The 27,361-nt window shown below is 41.0% G+C and overlaps 1 protein-coding gene across 1 annotated transcript in view; it reads right to left on the reverse strand.

Moving 5' to 3' along the window:
• Window positions 1-3,192: 3,192 nt before the first annotated feature.
• The window catches only part of NLRP8 (NLR family pyrin domain containing 8), a 29,239-nt gene continuing 5,070 nt past the window's right edge, over window positions 3,193-27,361 (reverse strand). Inside the window, exons 2-10 of the mRNA XM_087422321.1 lie at window positions 22,844-22,918; window positions 18,729-20,325; window positions 15,724-15,894; window positions 13,091-13,258; window positions 10,888-11,040; window positions 9,383-9,553; window positions 7,597-7,767; window positions 4,469-4,639; window positions 3,193-3,322 (exon numbers count right to left, since the gene is read on the reverse strand). Coding sequence (XP_087278447.1) covers window positions 3,193-3,322; window positions 4,469-4,639; window positions 7,597-7,767; window positions 9,383-9,553; window positions 10,888-11,040; window positions 13,091-13,258; window positions 15,724-15,894; window positions 18,729-20,325; window positions 22,844-22,918 — 2,807 coding nt within the window. The remainder of the gene's footprint in view (window positions 3,323-4,468; window positions 4,640-7,596; window positions 7,768-9,382; window positions 9,554-10,887; window positions 11,041-13,090; window positions 13,259-15,723; window positions 15,895-18,728; window positions 20,326-22,843; window positions 22,919-27,361) is intronic.

Genomic DNA, 27,361 nt, shown 5'->3' on the forward strand with positions numbered 1-27,361 from the left:
TGGAAGGATTAACTTGGGATAGGCAGATGGACACCTTCTCCTGTAAAATTGAGGAGAGACTGGGGAGAGGGTAAGGACATTATTCCAGTACAGGTAGGACTGTAGGTTGGAGGGATGTAAATTAAGACTGGTGGTTAAAGTTATTTTCTGGGAATAAGTGACATACCAAAGCTCTTGTGTTGTCTCTATCCTTTCTTTATACTTTCTGCTTCTCCTGCTGCGTCTTTCTTCACAGGTGTCTTGACTGATCCCATTGAAGCAGTCAAGACTACAGGGCTCGAAATCAATTCGACCCAGTTTTGAATATTGATTCATCCCTCGCTCCCCCAGCAAAGCCATTTAACTCATCTGCGACTCAGTTTCCTCACTTGACAAAGAAGACCCCCAAATCGTACAGCACTTCAATCACTGTGAGCCGCAGTTAACACATTATTAGCACAGTTAACACAGTAACATCCCCGGACTCCCCAAAAACTGTGGACCAGACATCAACTCATCTTGACCTTCCACTCACAGCACCCAACTCTGTCCTATTTTAGACCTAGAGACTGGAAACGGTTGAGGAACTTACCAAGCACCCCAAATAAATATACTTTGGAGGTGGACTTTTTCATCAAAACAGGAAAATGGGACACATTCTTTCAAAGGGTATCTTTGGTCCCTGGGCTCTGACTCGTCTGAACGGAGAGAGCGAGCACACAGAGTAGAGTTTGATGAATAGATTGCAATCAGTAGTGGAGAAAGAAAGGGGAGAGAGAAGTGGCAAGAACAAGGCAGGAGAAAATACTCACCGACTCAACTCCTCACCTCCGAGATCACATCCCAACTAGCAACCACGTGGTGCGGGTCTTTGGGGAGTCCTGGGCCAGTGACGTTGTGGCCGTCCATTGGCTGCCACGGTTCCGAATGGCCAGACCTGGAGTAGATGTGGAGCAGCTGCTTTCTGCACCTGTATGCCCCGCCCCTTTCCCACCTGTCCTCATGCTATTGGTGAAGATGGTGCATCACTCTATGCACACCTGTGCCCAGGAGCTCTGGAGGAGTACAGCCTTCACCTGGTTGTCCCAGAGCAACAAGTGTACATGTGTGTCCTTCTTTTACATGACCTGGCGTTTATCAACCACTCTTTAATGATGCTGCTGTTGTTTGTTCCATCAACTTTCTCCATAAAACTCTCTTATCTGAACTACCTGGGTTCCCTGTGAACTCACAGTAAGCGTTCCTGTTTGTTATCAAATGAATGTTCTCCCCAACATTCTAAAGAGTCCACCTTGGGTAATAGAAATACCAGCTACCTTGTGCCTCGAGTCTCCACATTAATGGTAATCTCCCAGAGCGTTTCTTTCTTTTTTCCCCCAGCTTTATGGAGGTATAATTGACAACACTCTGTTGGTTTAAGGTGTATGCCGTGTTGATTTCAATACATTTACATATAGCAAAATGATTACCACAGTAACAATATCTCCTACTTCAGCAGTTCCCAAACTTCACCGCAGGTTAGAATCCCCTGGGGGAACTTTGAAAATCCCTGATGCGTGGGCCACATCCCATTTTAATTAAGTTAGGATGTCTGGTGCTGGGAGCCAGGCAATGTGCTTTTCAAGATTCCCACGTAATATAATGAGCCACAAAGATTGGGAACTGCTGTCCTTCTCAGCCCTGCTCTTCTCAAGGCATGTTCCCTTATTGCCTTAGCAAAGGGGGTGTCTCCCAGGCGCTTTTGGGGGACATGTCAGTGGGTGGGTTCTCTGGCTGTACACTGCCCAATTCTGAGCCTGCTGACCCCAGGCAAGGCAGTTTGGGCAGCCCCACCTCATTCTTAGTGGTCCATGTGATCAGCTGCAGCTGTCAAATTCTGGGCTCTGGAGAACAAATTAAAGCAAATTTCCGATTGAGAGTTTGACTTTGGATGGAGCTTTCTTTTTGTGTACCCCTTAAAAATAGGGTGGGAGTGGGGCTGAGAATCCCCACTGCTCTGACTTTTGCAACAAAACTCTTTTACAGAGTGGAGAAACCAACACAGGCAACATCTGATCATTACTTTGTGTGGAAAAGGATGACTATTTCAAAAGGAAAAATCATAGATTGCTGTCTAGATCTTTGCATTCTAAATGATGTCCTAGCTACTTTAATCATGTTCTAGTTAGTTAGGACTGGAAAAAATTTGGAGTCTGCCCACGATCTACAGTCCTTTTCCATGATGTTGGATGGGAGGCCACCTGCGTATTCTGACAGCTTCTGAGTCCTGTGGACAATGACTGAGAAGACGATGAATGCAGGAAACCATCCTCTAGAGCATCCAGTCTGGATCTAGGTTCAGCCTACCACAGTCCAAGAAAAATTTGCTTAAATTTGTTTTACTCTGTTAACGGATTAAACTCATTAAGAAAAAGTTGAGTCATCCTTCATTTTTTTAAGGAGTTCTTAAACGTGAGGTGATTTCCCTTTTCCATCACTTGCTACATCATCTTCCTTGGAAATTGCCTCTGGACCCTTTTTCCAGGCAAGTTAAGGAACATGTTTCTCCCTTTTTTTTTTTTTAATAATTTTATTTATTTATTTATTTATTTATTTATTTCCCCCAAAGCCCCAGTAGAGAGTTGTATGTCATAGATGCACATCCTTCTAGTTGCTGTACGTGGGACGCGGCCTCAGCATGGCCGGAGAAGCGGTGCGTCGATGCGCGCCCGGCATCCGAACCCGGGCCGCCAGCAGCGGAGCGCGCACACTTAACCGCTAAGCCATGTTGCCGGCCCTGTTTCTCCCTTTTTAATGGTTGATGTACCAGTCTACTGGTAAATAAATAACACTTGGAAAGTTTTCACATTGCATTCATGTACATTTTTTATTAAATTCTCCTAAAACCCTAGTAAGTGAGACCAACATTTCCCAGAGACGACGTTAACATGACATATTCAAAGACATCTAGAAGCCAGGTGTGGAAGGGGGCTAGAACTCTCCTTACATGGTGCCCCCAATACAGTGACTAATGGATGACAAACACAGAAGCCTCCATATCTCCAATGCAGTGACTAACACATGAGCCTCAATATCTCCGAGGGAGCCTTTTGGAGGTCATGCCTTACACCATCTCCCAGAACTACTGAGCCATTCCAGACTTGGAATGGCCCACAGAATAGGCAACCATTTCCCAATTTCTCATTAGGAAAACAATATGCAGGGGCCACCAGATCAATTCATCCATGCTGCCTCATCATAGCCCTCAGAATCCCAGTCCTGCATTATCTTCAGGATTTTGTTGTTCACTGCTGGGTCCTCCAGCCTTGTCATAATATCCACTCCATGACTCTGTTTCTTCTCCCTGTGAAGGATAGTCAGGTTTTATTCTCTGACACTTGGTTTTCTTTTGCAGTCCTAGAAAAGTGTGCAAAGCCTGTAGGGCAGAAATTTAGCATCCAGGAGACCATTCTGGTCCCATAGAGTAAATCAAGACCAGTGGTGTAGCTCTCAAGAGCTCAGGGATGGAGGCAAAGTGCCTCGGTTCAACCACATACTGGGTGTGGTGGGCAGCCTCCAAATGCTCCCAATGACCCTTCCTCCTGTTATTCACACTCTTGTGAGACCCCTTTCTCATTGGGCTATAGTTGGTCTGTGTCACCAACAGAATAAGGCAGCAGTGATGGGATGCCACTTTCAAGATTAAGTAATAAGACTGTGGCTCTGTTTTGGGCTCTCTCTCTCTCTCATCAGTTGCTCTGGAGGAAGCCAGCTGCAACGTCATGTGCAGCCCTATGGAGAGTGACCGAGGCCTCCTGCCAATGGCCACATGGGCGAGCTTGGATGTTGATCCCCCAGCCCCCATCAAACTCCAGTCAACAGCTTAATTAAGACCTCATGGGACACCATGAGCTAGAACCACCCAGTGAAACCACTCCTATATTTCTGACCCTCAGAAATTGTATAAGAAAATAAAAGTGTTGTCTTCGTTGACTAAGCATTGAGGTAATTTGTTACAGAGCAATAGATAACAAATGCACCAGGTGTAGTTATAACCTTCACCCAGAACCACCACTGATGGAGAACATCATGATGTCAGTGCTGTGTTAACTGCGTTAAAGATGCACTTTATTTCAATCCTTATAACATCTCCATGGAGGAAGATGCCATCCCAACCTTACAGATGGGGAAACCGACACTCAGAAAGGTAAACTAACATGTTCACAGTTGTAGAGTCGGTAAGTGATAAACTCAGTGGTTTAAGACAAAGAGAGAAGATGAAGAAAAGACACAATTTAAAATCAGATGAGAGAATCCAGATCAATTTTCCCACCATAAACAAGCAGGAGTTGGGGTTTGATCAGCCACATAAGGGAAAGTACAAATCTCCAGGAAACAAGAGACAGATGTTAGCAACATCTGCAATACTCTTTTGGGTCCAGAATCACACTCTTTATGAGGAGCTCTTTTGGGCTGTGGTTTCTGCACAGGGGACCTAGTAAACACTTACAGAATGACCTTTGCTTTCCATTTCCGCTTCTGAAGGGCCTCACTCAAGAGCCGAGTGCCACTGAGCCCAATATCATTCCTGCTCAAGTCCAGATATCCCAGACTTTGGTTGCTGAGGAGCATGGAAGCCATAGCCTGGCAGCAGACGGAGGTGAACTGACAACTTTCCAGCCTGTGGGGTAGAAGCAGACAGCAGGAAAGTCGCCACATCCCACATCTGAGAGCTCAGCCAGCCCCACGGTCCACAGCCTGGAAATAATGCTCTGACTAGAACAAGTCATTTAATTCCAAATATGTTTTGAGTACCTACCAGGTGTCAGTGCCTGTGTGTTTTGGATGATTATCCAGAGTAGGCTATGCGATTCCTAAACCCAAGAAGTTACGAGCCACATATCTCTTTCAAAAACTGATTGTCACTGTTCATTACCTTCGCTCATTCAGAAAATATTTATTTAGCACCACTTATGTGCCAGGCACTGCACTGGGCATTGTTGACACAACAGGGAGGGAAACAGAGGCCATCCTGGCTTCCTGGAACTCATAGTTGATTGGGGGGATGGGGAGAAGGAGGCATATAACCAAATAAATGTATTCATGTAGCACATGTGGAAATTAGTAAACAGAAACCTCATTAAATTGGAGTCAGGAGGCCAAAAGGGGGAGCTCTCGTGCTCCGTCTTGAGAGCAGAGCCCAACAGGAAGAAGAAAGACTTCCTTTTCTTGACTGGCAAGAAGCTCAGCCAGTGAAAAGCCACTACACATCGAACGCTCAGTTCCCCCAATGGACTCAGTTTACAACAGCCCTCCCAACTCCCTCTTCCCTTCTGTAAACGAGTTTCTCCTCCCCTGCTGCTGGAGGGCTTACATGTGGCTTGAGCCACGGTTGCAGACCACGAGTTGCAATTCTGTGCTGATCCTGAATAAACCCATTTTTGCAGGAGAAATAACTGGCTGTCTACTTGTTTAAGGTCAACACGTGGTTTCACTATTCTAACATGTCAGGTGTTCTGATTCCTCTCTGAATAGATGTCTTGGCTCTCAGATGCAGTATTCACGGAAAAATGGGAGAGACGGGTCCAGAAACAAACTGTATGATAAATACAGTGCCGGCACGTAAGAGCAAGTGGTGTGTGGGTGAGGAAAGGTACCGAAAGGAAGTCGTGTTGGATCCTATCCTTGAACAGAGAATAAAATCCCTCCAGGGAGCAAGGCTATTATGAGTACTGCTAAACAGACTTGACAGAGGTCCCCTGGGGTCCCCTTGTCTTCTACTTTTGCATTCTTTGCTTTCTTTTTGATTACCTACCCCTCTGCCCCATGAACTTTGACTAGCCAATAAATGACCAGCCAAAACTACAAGGGCATGTAACCGGCTTTGCCCTGGTTTATGCACATCCTGACCCTGTTCCAGGCAGGGAGGCAGTGGTACTGCCTCTGAACATCAGCCGAATCAAGCCTTTAACCTCGATGTGAGTCACTTAAATCATTTGACAGTAGAAAAAGGAGTGTCATTCTAAAATAAATAATTCTAATTATAAACCAGACCCACAGGTATGTAAGGATTTTTTTTTAAATGAAGAGCATAAATAATAAAAATCTGGGTTCTTGCTGGGAAAAAATAATGATACAGATACCTTTTCTACAAAACTAGAATTCCATAGAATAAAATCTAGATTTTTAGGTCAAGAAGTTTAGGATGGGGTCCATGAATTTTATTTTTTTCCCCCAAAGCCCCAGTAGATAGTTGTATGTCATAGTTGCACATCCTTCTAGTTGGTGTATGTGGGACGCGGCCTCAGCATGGTGGGAGAAGCGGTGCGTCGGTGCATGCCCGGGATCCGAACCCGGGACGCCAGCAGCGGAGCGTGCGCACTTAACCGCTAAGCCACGGGGCCGGCCCGGGTCCATGAATTTTATACTCAGCCAAGTGACTGCTTATTGGTGAAAGTAGATTAAAAAAAATAGTCTCACTCAAGCAAAGACTTAGAAAATACTAAATAAACACTCATCTGGAAATTTCTTTCATACTTGAAAATATATTTTACTCAGTCTAAGAGATAAATCAATATTTAAAACCCAAGACTAAATTTCTGGAGTAAAACATTTGTGACCTACAGTGAATGCTGGATTCCCTTCAGGTACAGTAGTTAATTGCCCACAAAAATGAAATCAGCTATCGGGACTAATTCTAGAAATTAAAGATGTAACTTAAAAGGATGACTTAAATAACCTAGATTCAAAACCAGTAAAGAACAGAAAATGTGGGTGGAAAAGAGGGAAAAATAGCTTCATTCTTTGACTGCCAGAAAAGAGATGTTTATAAATCTTTTCCAAATACTTAAGGTAACCACTAATAGAGCTAAAAATAGGCTGAATCCTTTCAGATCTCTGGCTAGTATGCATGTTAGCAGAGAGACCTCATAGGAGAAGGAAAAAAAAATAAAGAAATTATATATAAAAAAGGATCCCTAAGCATAAAAATCGATTTCAGAAGACCAGCTATCTCAGGGATCAGTCTAAACTCAACAAATAAACTCTTCTTTATCTTTTATTGAATGGAAGAATATTTCCTAGAATAAGCATCCTCACTCTAGCATGCATGGGAGTCACCTGGAAGTGCTTGTTAGCACAGACTGTCAGGAACCACCCTCAGAGGATCCAGCAATCCCACTTCTGGGTATTCACCCAAAGGCATTGAAATCAGGATCTTCAAGAGATATCTGCATCCCCATGTTCACTGCAGCATTATTCACGATAGCCGAGATATGGGAACAACCTAAATGCCCATCAGTGGATGAATGGATAAAGAAAATGTGGTGTATATATGGAGTATTATTCGGCCTTAAGAGGGAAGCAAAACCTGCCATTTGTAACAACAAGGATGGACCTTGAGGCTATTATGCTAAGTGCAATGTCAGACAGAGAAAGACAAATACTGCAAGAATTTGCATTTCTAACAACTTCCCAGATGAAGTTCCTAGTCTGAGGACCACACTTTGAGAACCACCACTCTGAAGCTTCCAAGTCGTCCAAGTTCTCCAGAAATGCAAAACACTTTCCCATATTCCACCCCGAGAGAATTTTACCGACAATGGTTCTGTCTCAAAGAAGGAACCGGGGGTAACTTACTCCAGGATCTGTAGGGCAGAGTCAGGGTTCATCAGGGCCCCACAGAGCAAGATCACCCCATCGTCCTTCAGGCTGTTAAAACCAAGGTCCAGACTTCTCAGGTTTTTATTTTTGTCAAGAGCGGATGCCATATCCTGACAGCAATCAGAGGTCAGAGCACAATTTCTCAGCCTGCAAACAAACACACATAAAGAAAAACCGTCTGAAACACCCTTAGATTTGACTTCTTTCTTGCTGTAACAGCTTTATCGAGATATAATTAACATGCCATACAATTCACCCATTTAAAGTGTACAAGCATTGTTTTTTTAGTATATTTTACGGAGTTGGCACAACACTTACCACAATTTTAGAATATTTTCATCACCCGAAACAGGAAAACCCTGTACCCTTTAGCATCATTCTCAACTTCTTACCCCACCCACACCCAGTTCTAGCAACCACTAATCTGCTTTCTCGATATTTATCCAAAGGAATTGAAATCAGCATCTTGAAGAGATATCTGCACCACCATGTTCACTGCCGCATGACGGATTTGCCTATTCTGGATGTTTCATATAAATGGAATCACATACTATGTGGTCTTTTGTGTTTGGCTTCTTTCATTTACCGTAATATTTTCAAGGTTCATCCACGTTGTAGCATGTATCAGTACTTCATTCCTTTTTATGTTTCCATTGTATGGATAGGTCACACTTTCTTTATCCGTTTGTCAGCTCATGGACACTTGGGTTGTTTCCACTTTTTGGCTTTTGTGAATAATGCTGCTGTGAACATCTGTGTATAGGTTTTTGTATAGATGTATGTTTTTATTTCTCTTGAGTATACACCGAAGAGTGGAATATCTGAGTCATACATTAGGTCCACATGTAACACTTTGAGGAGCTGCTAGACTGTTTTCTAAAGCTGTTGCTCCATTTCCTGCTCCTTTTTGGGAAGCTAAAAATGTGTTCCAGTGGGATCAGGAGGTATTTTGTGCCACTTTTGCATTTCTGGTTTTATGAGCCAGCAAATTTCTTTATAGTTTAAGACAGTCTGAGTTTATTTTCTATTAATAATACACAGAAGCGTCCTGACACCTAAGGGAAATTGTTTATAGAATTAATGATAGAATGAGATAAACACCGAAGCGGATCTCATTTAGTGTGTCTTCTGGTCCATACCTCTGAGTTAGTAACACTACCCACTTCCTAAAGCAGTAAGTTAGGTCACCTTACCTGATCTCAAAGACATAACACTCACTCCGAATGTCCAGGGGTTATGAGAACATGTTAGACCAGAGGCTCCCAACTTTCCAGGTTCGTGCCTTCCTTAACATCTTAGTAGTTTTCTCACGTCCCCCCTGTTCCTCACAGATTTTTTGGTGCACTTGCTCTTATGATAGCAACTGCTGAAAACCTAGCTTTGCCAAGATAAGCTGTCATTGAAAGAAATGTAGCGCAATCTGAGGTTGACACGGAACTGTGTCAAGCTATTGGTTCTTGCAGTGAAGAACAGAGGGCAATATCTCTTAAATTTAAAATATCCTGCAGTGCCTCTGTGAGTTCACTCCTGGGTGCTTTGGCACACGGTTTGAGAACTCTGCCACTAGCTAATTTGCCTCTGAGACTGAAATAATAACAACGCTCCTCTTCATTACACTTTCCTCCAGTGTCAGCACAATGCCCAATGTGCGGTAGGCACTTCATAAATGTGTTGCATAAGTAAATAAACATACATAACAGGTTTTCTCAATCAGCCTCTTCTACTCCGGGGAATTCCAAGAAGAGAACATTTTGGGACTTACACCAGCCTCTGTAGAGGACACTCAGCGTGTTGTAAGGCATTCCAAAGCTGTTTTGCCCCTTCATCTTTCAAGGCATTTTCTGCCAAGCTCAGATGGGTCAGCATCTTGTTACTCTTGAGAGAAGAGATAAGACTTTCACAAGAAATCAACGTGAGGTCACAATTCTCCAACCTGTGTGCGAGAAGCATACAGATGGGGTGCAATTTAATTCATTCCCATGATTGGATTTTCTTTGTCTCATACTTAGAGATGAAAATTTCAATCTGGGCTTTCCTTTTAAATGCAAACACCTCATCATACCTCTGTTACCACCTCTGAGGGCTTCCAAGTGTTAAAGGAGAGGGTAGCAACTTTGTTGTGAGAATGGCAGGGTGAAGGAGTTGTGGATCAGGCAAATGGTTACACAGTGGGATTAAGAGGGAAGAGAAAGAGATCACCAATGACTAAAGAATAAAAAAACAGATGTGGAGATGGCGCAGGAAGAGACATCATTTCACAAGTTAAAAAATATAGACACATTAAAGACATGAGCAGGCACGCATATTAGAGAAACCAAGATGAATAGTAAGGTTACAAAACAATTTTCATTAGTAATGAAGGAAATGCAAATTAAAACAATAAGATACTATTTCCTGCTCAATAGATTGGCAAAAACAGTAACGAGAATACGACAATAACGAGAGTTGGATGAGAATCTGGAGTTATGGGAACCATCATACACACTGCTGGAGGGACTGCAAATTCTTCAAATACTCTAGAAACAAACCTGATAAAACTGAAGATGAATGCTTTCCATGACCCAGCAATTCTACTCCTAGAACGTTCATTACAAGTGTGTGTGTGTGTGTGTGCGCGCGCGCGCGTATCCACGTGTGTAAGCAGCCCAAAGGATGCAGGTAGGATGGATACCTAAATTGTTGTATATTCACACAAATGTTATCATTCATCAGTAAGGAGGAACTGGCTCCAGAAGCAACTAAGCACAGATGAATAGTAAAATGTTGGTGGATCAGAAAAAGAACACAGGACAGATGAGGCCACTTACGTGAAATTCAAAGCAATGCTAAACTATGTGATGCTCTGTGTAAGGACACATGCATAGCAGCACTATACATAAAAGTAAGGATCCTGATCAACCCAATTCAAGATTGTGGAGTGTGGGGCAGGGTTTTCAGACAACCAGTGAGGAAGGAAAAAAGTACTAGTGAGGTTCTAGTTCATAAACTGGTTGATGGATACATTGGGCTCATGATAATTATGTATTCTAGGACATTAGGTATAACTGTTTACTTTTATGAAGATATTCCCATCCCTCCCCGCCCCCCACCGCCGCTCTCTCTCTTTCTCTTGGCTCAATTCTTCATTGACCCATCTGTAATTGTATCAATCACAAGACTTAAGTTTATTCCATTATATGCACATTCTCCCATTACTGCTTTTCCCCCCAAAGCACTCAGTGTACCAAACAAATGAACAACAGTCACGACCACAACAAAAAAACTTACGACATCCTCTCCAGTTGGGCCATTGACAGGTAATATGTCCCAAACTTATCCAGGGAGCTACATCTTAGCATTAGAGTCTTCAAGTTCATGTTACTTTTGAGATTCTCGGCAAGATTAAGCCAACTATTGGGGGTGACCAGGCAATCTTCCAACCTACAGAAGCCACACAAAAATGCTGAGCTGTAGCTCCTGGGGAAAACGGTGCCCACATAGCCACATAGATCTCACATTCTTGTTCTTCACACACGAGTGACTCTAGGGGTTATTCCATCTTCTCTACTAGGTAAGCCTGCATCAAATTGAGCATTTTAGTCACAAATTACCAGTAGAAAATAATACACATGGGGCCAGGACCAACTGGCATAGGCTAACAACTGGGTTCTAACTGTGAGCCAAGGACTCAATTCAGCCCTTGAAATACAACTTCTTTTTACATTTATTTGCCAAACAATCTTTAAGACGAAGATCTGAGATTCAGTCATGTGAGATAACTCTCCCTAAGTCACACAGCTGCCATCTTGTCAAGCTAGGTTTCCATCTCAAGTCAACCTGTTCATAAAAACGTTTAGCAAGTGATTATGCTTTACACATCCACCTCCTGGCCGCCCTAGCTTTCTGTTCTGAAGAGCAGTAAAAAATAGAGATTGTCCAGGCTCCATTCAGCTCTGATGAATGTAAAGGAGTATGATTGGCAGATGGAAACAAAACGAGAGGCTGCACAAATTTTGTTGAGGCAACGTAACACACAGAAGGGCTGGTGGGGCACGTATGCTAAGCAGTTTTGTGTTGGTATATGTTTAACGGCCGACTCTGGAGAAAGAAGTCCTGATGTGCAGTGTCTGACAATGTGCATAGCATAAATACTCCCACCATGGCTGATTTCAAGCTGCCCGTGTGAAGTCATTGACTGCGGGGTTGGGAAGAGATATGCAGGAGCACGCCATTATATAGTATTTTCACCGCACAGATAGAGTAGGCATCAACAACATGAAGAGCACACATTAGGAACTGACAAACAATGGTCCACGGGGCAAATGTGGCTTGCCACCCGCATTTGTATAGCCTGTGAACTAAGAATGTTTTTTTTAAAAAAATTTAAAATGGTTAAAAAAAATCAAAAGAATATTTTGCGTGAAAATTAAATCAAACTCAAATTCCAGTGTTGATAAATAAATAAATAAATCCATTAGTAAATTACATAATTAATAAAGGCAACAAATGATATAATTGATAATTACTAAATCATAAATAAAGTTATTAATAAATTGTATTATTAATACATAGTTAACAAACTAATAACAATAAAATTTTATTGAAACATAGCCACATCCATTCACTTACATATCAACCACATTAGTACTATCAATAGTTGTTCAACTATTAGTTGAATAGTCATGACAGAGACCGTATGGCTCGCACAGCCAAAAGTATTCCTTACCGGGTCCTTCATAGAAAAAGTTTGCTGAGCCCTGGCAGCGGTAACAGTAAAGTACAGTAAAAGAAATCAGGAATTAATGAGTTTTCATGATCTATTACCTTTGCTTCTTAATATAATTTATTGAATACTAAGTTTATATGATTTAATTTTTTAAATAGTGCTGTTTAACAACCAGCTCACAAAATTCCTGAATGCTTAACAGTCAGCTCTTGCAAGCCAGTATGAGCTGGCTCAAGCTCACCACTGGGGCTACAGTTTCCCCATCCCAGACGCTAGATTTGATTATCTAGAACATAATAAAATTGCGCTATTCAAGTTGAGTGAAACTTAAAACCGGAGAGTAGAGTGGTGGTTGCCAGGGGCTGGGGGTGGGGGAAATGGGAGATGTTGGTCAAAGGGCTCAAACTTCCTGGTATAAGATGAATAAGGTCTGGGGATCTAATGTACAGCATGGTGACAACAGTTAACAATACTGTGTTGTATACTTAAAATTTGCTAAGAGAGCAGATCTCAAGTGTTCTTACCACACACAAAAAATTGGTAATTATGTGAGGTCATGGATGTGTTAATTAGCTTGATTGTGGTGATCATTTCGCAACATACGTGTGTATTAAATCATCAGGTTGTACACCTTAATAAAAAAGCTGAGTGAAACTAATAACTAGATCAAAAGAGAGGCGACGGGCAGACTGAACATGTAACCCCATCTCTGAAAAGACGGTCTGGATGCCAGGGTTCTCTCTCCACCCCAGTCTCAGATCTTACCTCAGACACTGTAGATAACACTGTGGATATTTCAAGGCTGTGCATAGAAAGTTCATGGCTTCACATCTCACTTCTGTGCCTTGTATTTCCAAGTATCTCAGACACCGGTTTTCAGTCACAACTTGGATTAGGTCTTCATTCAGCATGGTGGGATGCACACGCCTAAGGCTGAGAGGTAAGCAGTGTCTGGTTATAACGGAACACCGTCAGTAAATTCGTTCCCTCTTTTAAAAAATTTTTTAAAACAGCTTTATTAAAGTATAATTAATATACCAAAAAATGCATCTATCATATATTTAATGCATCCAATTTGATAAGTTTGGATATATGCATACACCTGTGAAACCATCACCACAATCAAGGTGGCTAATTAGTTGTTTTTTTCCTCCAACTTTATTGAGATATAATTGACATATAACAATGTGTAAGCTTAAGGTGTGTGGCATGTTGATTTGACACATTTATATATTGCAAAATGATTACCACTGTAGGATTAGCTAATACCTCCACCACATGGCATAATTACCATGTTGTTTTCGTTGTGAGACCATTGAAGATGTACTCTCTTAGCAATTTTTGAGTATACGACACAGTATTGTTGACTATGGTCACCATGCTATACATTAGATCCGCAGAACTTATTCATCTTTTAACTGGAAGTTTGTACCTTTTGACTACATCTCTCCATTTGCTAATTACTTCATCTACCTTCAGTTGGTCCATAAATATCTGCAGGCCCTTTCTGTGCAGTCCAGGGCTCCAAACTGGGTTCTATTCTCAGCCCAGCCTCCCTAGTCTGATGACCTTATGTAAGTCACTTAACATCCTTAAGCTTCAGTTTCAGGTCCACAAGAGAGAGCACATGATGTTTCCTCCTTAGGATGATTGAGAGAATTAATATACACAATGCCTGTAACAGGCTGGGCACAGTACTTGACATACAAGGCGCTCCTATGACATACATAAGCACTCAAAAAGTGGGAGCTAATAACTTTTATAATAACAGGAAAGAAAACAGGTCAGATACTGGCCAGGGGCCACATGATATCTGCTGGGTTATTTCAAGGAATTTTCATGAATTATTGGGTTTCTGGGTTTTAAAAACGGTAGTGAGAGGGAGAATGGAGTAGTGGCTAGGAGAACTGATTCTGGAGCCAGGTTGCTCAGTTTAAATTCGTATTCTAGCTACACATCATCGGTGTAATCTTGTGCCTTGGTTTCTTCATCTGTGAAATGCGAATACCTCCTTCTTGGGGCGGTAGTAAGTTTTAAGAGCACTGAAATGCAAAGCACCTAATACAGCCTGGCAGAGGGTAAGCACTGCATAAATGTTTGCTGTTACATTTCTTTGCTGTTGAAAATAATGTTGCAGTGATGTTCTTGTTCATTCCTCTGGGTATCTACATATGGATTTATCTAGGGTGGATTTTGAAAAGTAGAACTTGGGGCCGAGGCGTACATGCGTTTTTCTTTTCATATGGCCTGCCAAACCACAGCTGAATCTGTCTCATCTTCCTTCCTCATAGAAATCTTGTCTCTTCCAATCCAGCTCCAACTTACCCCCCTTGGCGAGGCTTACCTCATGCAGGGAACCTGCTAATGGTGACGAATCACAGAAGCATGGTGTGGTGATGGAGAAGGCGAGCTTCCTTCAGACTGCCTGAGATGGAGAGCACTCCTCAAAGCTTATCAGCTGTGTGATCTTAGACAAGTGACTTAACCCCTCTGGTTCTCACTTTCTCAAAAAATCAAGATAATAGAACCTACCTCAAGGGAATGCAGGGGTAAACCATACTAAGTGCCTACCTAGCACATGGCACCTCTTGGGCAGTGACATCCAGAGAGTAAAAACCACTAGGATTTTTAATTTTTTGAGGAACTTCCACACTGTTTTCCATAGTGGCTATACCGATTCACATTCCCACCAACAATGCACAAGGGTTCTCTTTTCCCCACTTTCTTGCTAACACTTATGTCTTGTCTTTTTGATGACAGCCATTCTAACAAGTGAGAGGTGATAGCTCATTGTGGTTTTGATTTGCATTTCCCTGATGATTAGTGATTTGAGCATCTTTTTCATGTTGGCCATTTGTATGTCTTCTTTGGAAAAATGATCTCACTTATGTGTGGAATCTAAAAAAAAAAACCAAACTCATAGAAAAAGAGATTAGATTTGTGGTTACCAGAGGCAAGGGGAGGGGGAATTGGAGGAAAGTGGTCAAAAGGTACAAACTTCCAGTTATAAGATAAGTAAGTTCTAGGGATGTAATGTACAATGTGATATGACTATAGTTAATGATGCTGTATGGTATATCTGAAAGTTGCTAAGACAGTAGATCCTAAAAGTTCTCATCACAAGGGAAAAAATTTTTTTGTAACTATATGAGATGATAGATGTTAACTAAACTTATTGTGGTGACCATTTTGCAATATATGTATGTCAAGTCATTATGCTGTATACTTTAAACTTACACAGTGTTGTATGTCAATTATATCTCAATAAAGCTGAAAAAAAGCTATGGACATGGATGCTTTCTGCAAGTCAGGTGTGAGCATAGAAGGAGTAAACAAATTGGATGGAAATAGATTTTTTCCATGGAATTTCTTCCAGCCACGATTTGTCTTATACTCACATTAGTTTTCGTAGTTTACACTGAGGGTCTTTCAGTGCTGTAGAAAGAACCTTGACTGCATCAGGCTCCATCAAGCTGTTTGTCACAGCCAGGACTTCCAAACTCTCATGCGTCCTAAACACAGAGCAGAAGTCTTGCCACCAGAGAGCACACCTATCATTGCCTTCAGTTCTATACAGAAGTGGGAAAAGAGAAAAATGGCTCATTGTTAGAGATTAAACTTGAGAAAACCTAGTAGGAAACCCAGGGTTGGTGTCCCTATCCTGCTTACCATCACAGACCTCTTTATGACCCTAGTAAGACTCCCTCATTTAAAAAAATGCCCAGAAGAACCACTACAACATTTCTCACTTCATTCCAGGAAGATCTACAGCCTTAGGTAAGGACACTGATATTTTCTCATGACTTATGAGGAAAGGAAGTTGCTTTTTAATCACTTAGGATTTATATGTGTGTGTGATGACAACTTTTAAGATCTACTCTCTCAGCAAATTTCCAATATATGATACAGTAAAATACAGTAAAAAACTGTATTGCATATTTGAAAGTTTCTAAGAGAATAGATCTTAAAAGTTCTCATCACACACACACACAAACTGTAACTATGTGAGATGATGAGTGTGTTAACTAACCTTTTTGTGGCAATCATTTCCCAATATATACATACATAGAATCACTTTGTTGTATACCTTAAACTTACACAACGTTATATGTCAATCACGTCTTAATAAAGCTGGGAAAAATATACCAACTCCCTTCAAGAACTTCCACCAAAGTTATCAGTGGACTAAGCGACACAAAAGAAGTTTGTCATCCTTTAAGAGTTCTATCAATGTTGGGTTTTAAGATTATTCAGCCTTACATCAAGACATTGGGATTACACTGTTGAGGTCTTTGTTGGGAAGACCAATAGGCAACACCAAGTTGGGTATCAAGCTCTTAGCATTCATTCTCCTCCCAAATACAGGTACTCAGGGGATGGAAGGCCAATCAGATCTGATGCGGAGCAGTTTGGAGCTGCTCATGTAAGTTGGAAGTATACGGGGAATAGCTTGTCCTGTGCAGCCATTCAATATCAGAGTGAATAAGATTCATTCCATCCATGAAATACCAAGACTCCTAAGAGAGCAATTTGGTGATACAGTTAAAGATGTGATATGTACACCCTGTGACCAAGCAATTCCTTTTACAAACATATACCCTACAACAGGGGTTGGCAAACTTTTTCTATAATTGGCCAGATAGCAAATATATTCAGTTTTTGCAGGATATATACTTTGTGGCAACTGCTCATTTCTGCTGTTAACAGTGCAGCAGCTGTCACAGGAGATACGTCGCAAGCAAGCACAGCTGAGCTCCAATTAAAAGTTATTTACAAAGACAAGCAGCAATCTGGGTTGGCTCCCAGGCTGTAATTTGCTTACCTCTGACCTAGAGAAACTCGCATGTGTCTGAGGGAAACTGGACATTGTTTGACATGATGAAGCAAGGAACAGAACCTGGATGTGTCCTAGCATCAGGAGAGGTCAATTTATCTAGCCACACATTAGACTAGCATATGGCATTTAAAATGAACATTACAGCTACACATCAGTATGCTTGAGATTTATGCCATCTTTCACGGAAAAAACACGGTGTTTGGAAGAGACTGTGGCTCCCATATGCAGGGCAGTTAAGAAATGAGGGATGCACTTTAATTTTGCAGCAAAAAGGGTGATGCTCCCTCACTTGCCTCCAACTTCAAGGGTCAGTCTCATTGTCTGGCTCTCAATCAAAGCCATTGGAGGTCCAATTTTTGTTCAAGTCTTAGCTTCAACCAGGTTTGTGACCTTGGACAAGTTACAACATCTCTCTGACCTCCATGGTGTCAATAAGAGAAATAATTCACATAAAGTAAATACCTGGCACAGTGTCTGGTATGTGGCAAAGGCTAAATAAATACCAAACAATATGAAAACTGTATGAAAAAATGAGTAGTCAGTGCTATTTGCCACTTCTTAAGAAAAATAAATCCATTATATTTGTTAGAATATAGATCTTCTGAGAGAGTTTCAGTTGAGTGGTGGGGGTAAGAGTTACACTGGTAATAACAGCTTGTATTTATTGAGTACAAACCAAAGGCCAGGACTTGTTTGGTGTGTCACACATTTTTATCTCATTTAACCTTCCTAATGGCCTTGTGAAGTGTGTACCATTTTTTTAATCCCCATTTTGCTCACGAAGAAACAGAGACCCAGAAAAGTTAGGTAAACTGTCCAAAGATGCACAGTTAGTCATTGGAAGAGCCGGAGGACTCAGCTCTTGGCCATAGAGCTAGAACGCCCCACTTCAGATTACAATGGGGAACAAGGAAGATGCAGTGAATAGAAATGATGATTTCCAGTTGTTTGGTAGGGAAGCGAGGAGGGAGATGTAATAGTTCCTTTGGTCATTTTTCCCCTTAATTAAAGATGAAAGAGATGTTTGTACACTGAAAGGAAAGCCCCCTAGAGCTGTGCTGTCCAATATGGTGGCCACTAGCCACATGGGGCTATTTAAATTTAAAGTTGAATAAAATGTAAGAGTTCAATGCCTCCATCACACTAGCCATATTCCAAGTGCTCCATAGTCACACATAGCTAATGGTTCCCATACTGAATGGTGCAGATATAGAACATTTCCATCACCACAGAAAGTTCCATTGGACAGCACTTCCCTAGAGACTAAAAGGCTTATAATACACACAAGTAGGGGTGACAGATGAAGCAAGGTCCCCACAGCTATGGAAGGGGAGGGTATGTAGAATAGAGGCAAGGAAGGTGAAAAACTCATCTTGTTTTTCCAGGATTCTCCCAGTTTTAGCATGGAAATCCACATCCCAGGAACACCTACTGTCCTGGTTTTAAAACTGAAAGTCCCATGTGTAAGGGATCCCCTCAAGACACGTGGTCACCCTAGATGCCTGGGAGATGGCAGGCAAGGTCCCTGGATAGAGTAGACACCCAAGGAGAGATCTGAGCACTCACTCAGTGAAGGAGACGGAATCCAGCCCAAGTCTGCATGCTTTGGTGATGGTCAGGGTAACAGTCAGTTCTATCTCCCGCAAATGTTGACAGTGCTTAAGGCAAAAAGCAGACACTTGCATGTCTTTATTCTTGCTAATGATCAGAGCAGCTTTGTGACAATCATTTAGGATCTGACTCACAAACGCCTCCTCCTGGATTTCATGCAGATAGTAGAATAACTGCGGAACCCCGTGGTGCGGGGTAGGTGGGGCAAATTCACCCGACAGGGCTGCAACTTTCAGCAATTTCCTTTTATTACCCAAGGACAGCTTGCATCCAAAAGACCGCTCCACAGCGAAAGCACACGTTTCATTTAAAAGACCAAATAAGAAAAGCCCCATCTGCGCGAGGTAGTTTTTCTTTCTTCCGGGATATGCTATCAGGCGTATGATGTGAAAACGGTCCAATGCCTGGAAATTTCTGAGTCTTTGTGGGAAGCAGAGAATGTACAACAAGGCAGCAAAAAATTCCTGGAAGGTCAAGAGGGTGAAGGTGTAACGGTCCTCAACCCCCACAACCCTCTGAAAAATATTCACGCTAAGAAAAGTAGCAATGGCAGTCTCATCCAGCTTGGCCCGCTCAAGGTCTTTCTTGTCAAACACCCATCTCCTCTTCCACATGCCCTCTGCAGCCAAGTAACACAGACCTTTCAGCTGCTCTTGGTGAGTCTTACTGGGAAGGTTTCCAGTCTTGGTTGGAAACAAGCTGGAAAGATACTGGACGAATACAGCTGTGGCATTTGGAAATGCCTGTGTGAGATTTGCTCCTCTCTCCATCTGCTGTTTCAGACAAGAACACACCATCCAGCAAACTGCAGGGACTTGGCACATGGAGAAGAGAATTGTGTTTCTCAGGACAAAACTCAAGGCTTCATCAGCCTCCCTCTTGTTTCCAAAATATGCCCTGAGATACTTGGTTCTTTCAGCTGAACCAAACCCTGTAAGGGTTATAAGAGAGGGACATTTCAGAAAGGGCTTAAGTTTCCCCCAAGAGGTGAACCTCAGAATAATCAGTAATGTGGCCTCAGGAAGCATTCTTTTGGTGAGCAAACTGGTCAGGAGGACGGACCCAGGCACCTTCTGGCTCCAATCTTCACTCAGGTCAGCTGGTTTATCTGTAAGGGTCAATGTTAGTTCCTCGAAGCCATCAAGGAGGAGCAGAAGTTGGTCTGGTTTGGACACAATCTTAGACACAAGAGCCGGAGACCCAGGCCACTTATGTGCTATCAGCTCAGAGAAGCTCTGCTGATCCACCTGGTCCACTTCCCGGCAGTGGATGTAGAAAGCATACCAGCGCTTGTGGGGGTAGAATTTGTTCTCTGCCCACTCCAACATCACCTTTTTGGCCAGGGTTGTTTTTCCAACTCCAGCGACTCCCTGTAGGACCACAGTCTTGGGCTGTCTACCTTGAGGTCTTGTGGGAAGAAACAGATATGGTAAGAACATCTCATGTTTGTGTATGTCTTGGTAAAAAAAGTCCTGATTCCCAGGCGAAATGGTCTTGTTCCATATGGTAGAATACTCCTCAATCACACGCAGTTTGTACTCCCGTATCTTATCTGGATTAGTGACATGGGAGAGAGATGGTACAGCATCAGAGTTGTTTGTGAGAACTAACCAAACAACAGGAAAACTAGCCTTGATGTCTACATCAAGTCCCATGATACACTCGCACACATCTTGCACTTTCCCCAACCTCATTGCATCAATTAAGAAACTGCAAGTAACTGAAAGTCAACTTGAAGTGGCTTCAACAAAGCAAGGTTGGCTTTTTACATAAGAAATGGGGGTGTGTGTAAAGCTGTTGAAATTAGTTGGTGGCTCTGAAGCTTGAGAGCCAACTAGAACCACAATTCTTTTTTTTTTTCAATTATTTTATTGAGGTCATAATGGTTTATAACATTGTGTAATTTCAGGTGTACATTATTATTTATCAGTTTCTGTATAGACTGCATCATGGACACCACCAATAGTCCAATTTTTATCCATCAGCCAACATCATACTTAACAGTAAAAACCTGAAAGCCACCTCTCTGAGAACAGGAACAAAACAAGGGTGCCCACTCTCGCCACTCCTATTCAACATAGTACTAGAGGTTTTGGCCAGAGCAATTAGGCAAGAAAAAGAAATAAAAACTATCCAAAATGGAAAGGAAGAAGTGAAACTCTCACTGTTTGTGGATGACATGATCCTATATATAGAAAATCTTAAAGAATCCACCAGAAAACTATTAGAAATAATCAACAACTACAGCAAAGTTGCAGGGTAAAAAACTTACAAAAATCAGTTGCATTTCTACACTAATAATGAACTAGCAGAAAGAGAACTCAAGAATACAACCCCGTTTTACAATCGCAAAAAAAATTTGTCTAGGAATAAATTTAACCAAGGAGGTGAAAGACCTATACGCTGAAAACTATAAGATGTTATTGAAAGAAATCGAAGAAGACATAAAGAAATGAAAGATATTCCATGCTCGTGGATTGGAAGAATAAACATAGATAAAATGTCCATATTACCTAAAGCAATCTACAGATTCAGTACAAGCCCAATCAGAATCCCAATGACATTCTTCACAGAAATAGAACAAAGAATCCTAAAATTTGTATGGAACAATAGAACTACAATTCTTTAGCCCTTTCTCCATATTTATTGCCTCATGAGTGGAAGATTGCAGCTGCAGCATTATCTATGTTATTTGTATTCAAAGCAGGAATAATGGGGAGAAGAGACCTGCTGTCAGATCAGTCTACTTGTATCAGCACAAACCGGGGCACTCAGGATACTTCTGCTTCTGTCTCATGGCCCAGAGCTGTCACATTATTAACCCCAACTTCAAGGGAAACTGGGAAAAATGTATTTCACTTAGAGCTGCACACATTTTACCCCTAAATAAGGTTGGATTCTGTTAGCACACAAGAGTTGTAGAACTAGATGTGGCATAGGGAGTTAACAGGCTCTGTCACAACTTGGGATTCTCTTTCTCCTTCTCCCCTCCCCTCAACTGGAAACATCATGAATGAGGAATGATGTCTGGTTCTAACTGCATCCCCGACTGACAGGTGGGAGGAAGCTTACTGGAATTCTGAAATCTCCTGACTTATTAGCTTTGTGACCTTCAGCAAGTCACAGAATCTCTAAGCCTGCATCTTCCCACCTCTAAAATTGAGGTAGGGATTACGACTCTGGCTCAGCCAACAGTGTTAAAATTATCAGTTCTCCAGGATTTGTTGAGGGAGTGAAATCTAACTATGCTAAGGCTAAAACTGATGATACCACATTCCACTCACTGTGTCTTCATGACAGATTAAAATGGTTTTATTTTTTTGGCCCTCCTTTCCTTCTGACATCATCTCTTTACACAAGTGTGAGCCTGATTTGCAGGCACATAATTTGGGTTCTTTCTAGAATCCTGCTTTTTATGGCCCAGGATAGTGGGAGTGGGGAAGGAGGGGTAGATCAAGATATCTGCTGTATCCACCTGCCCACCAACCATTCCTATTCCGGTGACAGCACCTCAGTTTTTCTTTGGAGGTACGCCCCTTCCCACTCTCGGTCTGTTAAATTGGACTACAGCTGGCCCTACCACCAAGCTTTCTCAAAGTCCATGGGCCAGTCTCAACCAACCAGAGCATTTCATCATTTCTTTCATTGATGAGCTTATGACCTCAGTGCATTCAATGGAGTCGGTTCTAGGACTTGTGCTGGAAAAATGAGAAAAGAAGCACTCTTGTTTTCTACTGGTGTCACTAAGCAGGTACAATGTATGCTCAGGGCAGCTGGTGGCAAAGATGGCCACTGTGTGGAGGAGACTGAATCCAACAGAAGAAGAAGGAGCTAGGAGAAGGAGAGAAACAATGTCTCAATGGTGTAGTTTGAGCCCCTGCATCTAGCTGGGTTGGCGGCTGGACTTTCGAGGTAGGCAAGTCCACAACTACCCTTTTTGCCTAAGTTCTGATTCATAGAAGAGAATCTAGACATACTAATTTACCCTCTGCCTTGTCCTAGGAACACAGCTTCTCATCCCAACCCATAGCCCATTTTTTTCCAGGGTCTGTCACAATGTTGGCACGTACCAGATTCTTCCTCCTCCAAACTCATTTGTACTTCTCTTGGGTTCAAGTCCTCTGGTTCCAAGTTAGGTAGAATGTCTGGAACAGAGAAGAAAGGACACTGTCCCATTGGAAGGATAAGATTGATGGAACAGGGAGACCAACATGGGGGCAATGGGCCCTTTCAGGATAGTAGTGACCACACCGTTTAAGGATCTCATTCTCTCACCACCTTAGTTCAGGGAGAAAAAAATTATGTAGGCCTCCCATCACAATGTTAGGAAATGAGAAAATGGTGATGTGTTACAATGTACTGAGGACGGTGTTCTTTTTTTTTTTTTTTTTTTAATTTTTTGTTTATTGCAGTAACATTGGTTTATAACATTGTAAAAATTTCAGGTGTACATCATTGTACTTCTATTTCTGCATAGATTACATCATGTTCACCACCAAAATACTAATTACAACCCATCACCACACACATGTACTGAATTATCCCTTTCACCCTCCTCCCTCCCCCCTTCCCCTCTGGTAACCACCAATCCAATCTCTGTCCCTATGTGTTTGTTTATTGTTGTTATTATCTACTACTTAATGAAGGAAATCATGCGGTATTTGACCTTCTCTCTCTGACTTATTTCACTCTGCATTATACCCTCAATGTAGGACGGTGTTCAATAACATATAAATTCATAGCCCAGCCAAACACTGAGGGAGAAATATATATAAACACATACATATGTATATGTAAAATACATGCATTTTAATATGTATGTTTGTGCACATATATGTGTATGCATGTATATGTATATATGTGTATCCATATATGCGTGTGTATATCTATGTTTGTATGAATGTGTGTATTTATATTTGTATAAATACATAGTGTATATATAGTATATGTCTATACACACACATATAGTCATTGATTCTCATAATTCATGGTAGTTATATTCTATAAAATTACTGTGAAGTCTTTTTTTTTATGGCCTTGACTTTTGTTTTATGTTTTTTTTTTTTTTTAATTTTTTGTTTACTGCAGTAACATTGGTTTATAACATTGTATAAATTTCAGGTGTACATCATTATACTTCTATTTCTGCATAGATTACATCACGTTCACCACCCAAATACTAATTACAACCCATCACCACACACATGTGCCGAATTATCCCTTTCGCCATCCCCCCTCCCCCCTTCCCCTCTGGTAACCACCAATCCAATCTCTGTGTCTATGTGTTTGTTTATTGTTGTTATTATCTATTACTTAATGAAGGAAATCATATGGTATTGGACCTTCTCCCTCTGACTTATTTCACTTTGCATAATACCCTCAATGTCCATCCATGTTGTCACAAATGGCTGGATTTCATCATTTCTTATGGCTGAGTAGTATTCCATTGTGTATATATACCACAGCTTCTTTATCCATTCATCCCTTGATGGGCACTTAGGTTGCTTCCAAGTCTTGGCTATTGTGAATAACGCTGCAATGAACACAGGGGTTCATGTATCTTTATGCACTTGTGTTTTCAAGTTCTGTGGATAAATACCCAGCAGTGGAATAGCTGGATCATATGGTAGTTCTATCCTCGATTTTTTGAGGAATCCCCATACTGTTTTCCATAGTGGCTGCACCAGTTTGCACTCCCACCAGCAGTGTGTGAGAGTTCCCTTCTCTCCACATCCTCTCCAGCACATGTTGTTTCCTGTCTTGTTAATTATAGCCATTCTGACGGGCGTGAGGTGATATCTCATTGTAGTTTTGATTTGCATTTCCCTGATAGTTAATGATTTTGAACATCTTTTCATGTGTCTGTTGGCCATCTGTATATCTTTTTTGGAGAAATGTCTGTTCAGGTCTTTTGCCCATTTTTTAATTGGGTTGTTAGTTTTTTTTTGTTGAGATGCATGAGTTCTTTATATATTTTGGAGATTAAGCCCTTATCAGATGTATGGTTAGCAAATGTCTCCTCCCAATTGTTAGGTTGTCTTTTCGTTTTGTTGATGGTTTCCTTTGCTGTGCAGAAGCTTTTTAGTTTGATGTAGTCCCATTTGTTTATTTTTTCTATTGTTTCTCTTGCCCGGTCAGACATGGTGCTTGAAAATATGTTGTTAAGACTGATGTTGAAGAGCGTACTGCCTATGTTTTCTTCTAGAAGTTTCATAGTTTCAGGTCTTACATTCAAGTCTTTAATCCATTTTGAGTTAATATTTGTGTATGGTGTAAGGTAAGGGTCTACTTTCATTTTTTTGCATGTGGCTATCCAGTTTTCCCAACACCATTTGTTGAAGAGACTTTCTTTTCTCCATTGTATGTTCTTGGCTCCTTTGTCAAGGATTAGCTGTCCATAGATGTGTGGGTTTATTTCTGGGCTTTCAATTCTATTCCATTGATCTGTGTGTCTGTTTTTGTGCCAGTACCATGCTGTTTTGGTTACTATAGCTTTGTAGTATATTTTGAAATCAGGGAGTGTGATACTTCCAGCTTTGTTCTTTTTTCTCAGGATTCCTTTAGCTATTCGGGGTCTTTTGTTGTTCCATATAGTTTTAGGATTCTTTGTCCTATTTCTGTGAAAAATGTTGTTGGAACTTTGATAGGGATTGCATTGAATCTATAGATGGCTTTAGGAAGTATGGATATCTTAACTATGTTAATTCTTCCAATCCAAGAGCATGGAATATCTTTCCATTTCTTTGCGTCTTCTTCAATTTCTTTCAGCAATATTTTATAGTTTTCTGTGTACAGCTCTTTCACCTCTTTGGTTAAGTTTATTCCTAGGTATTTTATTCTTTTTGTTGCAATTGTAAATGGGATAGTATTCTTAATTTCTCTTTCTGCTACTTCGTTGTTAGTGTATAGAAATGCAACTGATTTTTGTATGTTGATTTTGTATCCTGCAACTTTACCATATTCGTTTATTACTTCTCAAAGTTTTCTGGTGGATTCTTTAGGGTTTTCTATATATAAAATCATGTCATCTGCAAATAGTGACAGTTTCACTTCTTCCTTTCCAATTTGAATCCCTTTTATTTCTTTCTCTTGCCTGATTGCTCTGGCTAGGACTTCCAGTCCTATGTTAAACAGGAGTTGTGACAGTGGGCATCCTTGTCTGGTTCCTGTTCTTAGAGGGATAGCTTTCAGTTTTTCACCATTGAGGATGATATTAGCTGTGGGTTCGTCATATATGGTCTTGATTATGTTGAGGTACTTTCCTTCTATACCCATTTTATTCAGAGTTTTTATCATAAATGGATGCTATATCTTGTCAAATGCTTTCTCTGCATCTATTGAGATGATCATGTGATTTTTATTCTTCATTTTATTAATGTGGTGTATCACGTTGGTTGATTTGCAAATGTTAAACCATCCCTGCATCCCTGGAATAAATCCCATTTGATCATGGTGTATAATCTTTTTAACGTATTGTTGTATGTGATTTGCTAGTATTTTGTTGAGGATTTTTGCATCGATGTTCATCAGTGATATTGGCCTGTAATTTTCTTTTTTTGTGCTGTCCTTGTCTGGTTTTGGTATCAGGGTAATGTCGGCTTCATAGAATGAGTTAGGGAGCTTCCCCCCTCCTCAATTTTTTGGAAGAGTTTGAGAAGGATAGGTATTAAGTCTTCTTTGAATGTTTGGTAGAATTCACCATGGAAGCCGTCTGGTCCTGGACTTTCATTTTTGGGGAGGTTTTTGATTACTGTTTCGATCTCCTTACTGGTGATTGGTCTATTCAAATTCTCTACTTCTTCTTGATCCAGTTTTGGAAGGTTGTATGATTCTAAGAATTTATCCATTTCTTCCAGATTGTCAAATTTGTTGGCATATAGCTTTTCATAGTATTCTCTTATAATCTTTTGTATTTCTGAGGTGTCTGTTGTAATTTCTCCTCTTTCATTTCTGATTTTACTTATTTGTGCCTTCTCTCTTTTTTTCTTGGTGAATCTAGCTAAAGGTTTGTCAATTTTGTTTATCTTTTCAAAGAACCAGCTCTCGGTTTTATTAATTTTTTCTATTGTTTTTTGGTCTCTATTTCATTTATTTCTGCTCTGATTTTTATTATTTCCCTTCTTCTACTGATTTTGGGCTTTGTTTGTTCTTGTTTTTCCAGTTCCTTTAGGTGCATTGTTAGATTGTTTATTTGAGATTTTTCTTGTTTGTTGAGATAGGCCTGTATTGCTATAAACTTCCCTCTTAGGACCGCTTTTGCTGTATCCCATAAATTCTGGCATGTTTTATTTTCATTTGTCTCTAGGTATTTTTTGATTTCTTCTTTGATTTCTTCATTGACCCAGTCATTGTGCAGTAGCATTTTGTTTAATCTCCACGTATTTGTGGCTTTTCTGATTTTCTTCCTATAGTTGATTTCTAGTTTCATACCGTTATGTTCAGAAAAGATGTTTGGTATTATTTCTGTCTTCTTAAATTTATGGACACTTGTTTTGTGGCCTAATATGTGATCAATTCTGGAGAATGTTCCATGTGCATTTGAAAAGAATGTGTATTCTTCGGCTTTTGGATGGAATGCTCTGTATGTA

The sequence above is a fragment of the Ceratotherium simum genome, chromosome 33 (genome assembly GCF_057802395.1).
Source record: "Ceratotherium simum simum isolate JZ-2026a chromosome 33, ASM5780239v1, whole genome shotgun sequence".
NCBI lineage: Eukaryota > Metazoa > Chordata > Mammalia > Perissodactyla > Rhinocerotidae > Ceratotherium > Ceratotherium simum.